The sequence below is a fragment of the Pygoscelis adeliae genome, unplaced genomic scaffold (assembly GCF_000699105.1).
Source record: "Pygoscelis adeliae isolate BGI_AS28 unplaced genomic scaffold, ASM69910v1 Scaffold361, whole genome shotgun sequence".
NCBI classification, from domain to species: domain Eukaryota; kingdom Metazoa; phylum Chordata; class Aves; order Sphenisciformes; family Spheniscidae; genus Pygoscelis; species Pygoscelis adeliae.
In genome coordinates, this window is record NW_008824187.1 from 867,925 (window position 1) to 871,291 (window position 3,367).

Genomic DNA, 3,367 nt, shown 5'->3' on the forward strand with positions numbered 1-3,367 from the left:
AGAACATTTTTTTTTTTTGTATCCCCATAAGCAAAGCTTTGGAGCAGAGGGGTTTTTCCCGTCTCTCTCTAGCAAGCACTAAGAACAGGCTCCAGCCTCCTGCTGCTGGGCATGCGCATCACAGCCCTTTATGCCCTCTTACCTTGGCCTCAATTTCAGTTTTTCTGTTTAATTGGCAAGTTCTGCAGATGTTTTGCAGGACATCAGAAAAGAGTATGCACATATCGGATATAACTTCCTTTGAGGGGCCTTGTTATCTCTGCTAGGGCTCTTTTGTTCCCTTTTCTTGTCGAGATCAAACATCCACTCTGGATGGAAATCCTGTGGTCTCTGCAAGGCAAAGCTTTACCTGTATTGTTAATGTGTGAGAGAGGCTGATATCGCACTTGCTAGATCCTTCCATGCTACAGCAAGTCTCTCCTGTAATACCTTCCGTAGTGATCATAATTATGCAGCTTGAAGAAGATTAACGGTCTGATTCTGGACCAGCTTGAATCTCTACAGTTTGTACTGGCTTCTCATGGATTTGTGGGTAGGTATATTATGTATATAATATAGATACTGCCTGTAGGTGAATAAAAGACCCCATTTTTAGATCCATACTTACCGAAGTGCTTTAAACTCATTCTTCATTATTTACAGCAACAAGCTTGTAGCAACATTTTCCCGTTCTCTACGTTTGTGAATGCAGAAGGTCTCTACTGCTCTCACTCAGCAGCTTATCTGCAGACTGACCGGCTGCTGTAACCGGTACCAGCCCCGGTGTTCGCGTTGCACCAGTAATTCTCCTTCGGCACCCGTTACCGGACTCGCATTTCACAGGAATCCTGCCTGCCCCTGCCAGCAGTAAACCAGTTCTGATCTGACAGGTCAGTGCCCATCACGTTTCGTTCATTGCCTTCTAGCCGTTCATTACACCCAGAAGACGTCAGGATAGAGTTTTCAAGCTCTGGTGTAAGCAGAATAAACAGTGAAGAATAAATGCTAACCGAGCTCAAGGTGACTTCCATGTTCCTTTATAAAGCCTTCTTTTTTCCAATTTCCCCCACTCACTCTCTCTTAAACATCAGGGAATATTTAAAAAGTGAAATCTCTATTTTTCAGCCCTGCGAGACAGAAAGCTGGCCTACCTATGCTGTTGACTTCAGAAATACAATTTTTCATTATTCCCCATCTTTTACATCATGATCTAAGGCCATTACAGTCCTGAGATCCTTGTATTTTAATACCACACTTTTACAGGAAGAGTTCATCAGTTTGGAAGGCTCAACGTCTAAAATGTGCAAATAAAACTGACAAAACAAAAAAAACTTGTTCAAACACTTTTTTATTAGTTAAAAAAAAAAAAATATTTCCACGATACCTAGAGATCCCGAGTGCCGGTGCAGACGGACGTGCGACACAGATCAGTGAGTCCGACCAAAACACGCAAAGCGAGCGGGTCGGGAAGCCACGAGGGAGGTGGGGAGGGAGACACACACCCTGGTACACGGCTGCACTTCACTTACAGTCAGAGGAGTCTGGCTTACATATATTGTACGATTGGTTTATGAGGCAAGTGAAAGACTACAGAGCTGAATGTAGTTAGTCTATGGAGAGCGGGATTTTCCTGTTGGAGTGTCAGCTAATATTTCCATGTATGCTCTTGGAACGCTCTTTTGAGCTAGGAGTCCCTAAGTTGATTAATTGCCTTCATTTTCACCCTGTGAGAGAAGTAAGATAGGAAAACAGTTAAATATTTCCAGTGGAAAACATATATAAATAAAATCAGGAGAAAAATCAATGCTGGTAGTCACTACGTGAAAAACCCATAAACAACTGCATAACAGTAAGGACCGTATGTGCTGCAGAAAATAAACGAATTACCCCTTCTTTCTGGGAGCCAGACAGACTCCTGCTATAACTCAGGCCTCTGGGGAAAGCGAGGATGTGATTTCACGTGTGGTTGAGGTTGAGCTAACACGGGGCCGGGCTGGCAGCGGCAGGAGTGTCCTGCTTTCTGCTGCCAGGTGTGCCTCCCGCCCCGACGCGCCGCCCGACATTAGCCCTTGTGCAGCCGTGAAGTCAGTCGGGTTAGCGGGGTTCATTTTTGGGACTGGCAACCGGGTGGGGAGGGGGGGGGGGGAGGGCTGGGGGCCGGGCGGAGGGTGGGAGGTGCAAGCCGAGACTTTTGGGAGCTTCAGGCACCGTGAAAAGAGTCTGAGCTTCAGAGAAGCTGAAAAATGGGGAGTTTGGGTGCAGGCAGTACTGCGGGCCTTGTGGAGTGGGCAGCCCAAGGCCTTAGGACCGAAACTGTAAAGGATATACCACGTGAGAAGCGTTTGTCCATTTAAAGCATCCATGTTGGACAATAAGAGGTCGTCCTCCCTTGTTCAAGAGCTGAAATTGGCCCAGAGACTGACATTTGACCTAGGGCTTTAAAAGGACTTTGCAGGTAGAATAGATCAAAAATTAAAAGAACTAATTTAAATGTGGAAAAACCTAACTTGTTGTCTAAAAATCTATAGAAAAATCTAACGTTATCTAAAGCTCTTCTAAAGCATGGCTGCAACCAGGAAAAAGCTATTCCATGTGATGATAAAACCATAGGAAAGCATTAACTATTATATGTCTGTTTACACCCCAAAATCAGCCCAAATCAGGCAGCAGCTTAGAATCCGTCCAATCATGGCAAATTCTTGGTCCCAAAAAAGGAAGCGGCAAAAGAGAGAACCGACGAGCTCAGGTTTTGGTCAAATAACTCACGAAAAGTGGGAATACCGATGGGCTCGACGTGCGGCAGATCTATAACCACAGAAAGCGAAGGGGAGATTGTCCCGGGGGAAACCAGTAACGCAGAAAAAAAGTCCACGCGCGGCCTCGGGAGCCCGGGGACCGCGGGGAAGTCGCGGCTGTGGCGTCCCCTTACCTCTCCGCCTCTGTCTGTGCTTGCTGCCGGGGCCCCCTCTCCCGCCGCCCCCGGCTGCTCGGGCGGCTGCGGCGCAGCCAGGTCCTCCTGCCAAGTCACAAGCGAGATGTTTGTCCTTATCAGCACACGCGGAGTCATCGCCCTAAGCTCAGACGGACTATTTGAGCAGACTGCGCGAGATGGGTTTGAGCATTACACGTGCGAATAAAATACCGGGTTCAATAGATGGCAAATATTGCTCGAAATCCATTTTTTGTGCAGCTTGTTAGAGCAGCTGTCTATGAAAAAGCAATTCAATATCTTACAGCCTCGTTTAGGGTCTTTTTCACACAGAAAATCAGTTCTTTTTCTGAAGTTTTCTTTCCTGTCACTGAGACCAAACAGAGTTTTGACTCCTTCAGTGTGAAGAGATTTGGGAGCAACAAATAGATTTACCTGGAGTAAGATAGATTATGCCTA

The 3,367-nt window shown here is 46.4% G+C and overlaps 1 protein-coding gene across 1 annotated transcript in view; it reads right to left on the bottom strand.

The window, feature by feature from the left end:
- Positions 1-1,311: 1,311 nt before the first annotated feature.
- Positions 1,312-3,367, bottom strand: part of SNCG (synuclein, gamma (breast cancer-specific protein 1)) — a 17,406-nt gene continuing 15,350 nt past the window's right edge. The window contains exons 4-5 of the mRNA XM_009334625.1: positions 2,909-2,995; positions 1,312-1,703 (exon numbers count right to left, since the gene is read on the bottom strand). Of these exons, the coding sequence (XP_009332900.1) occupies positions 1,683-1,703; positions 2,909-2,995 (108 nt within the window). The 3' untranslated portion in view covers positions 1,312-1,682. The remainder of the gene's footprint in view (positions 1,704-2,908; positions 2,996-3,367) is intronic.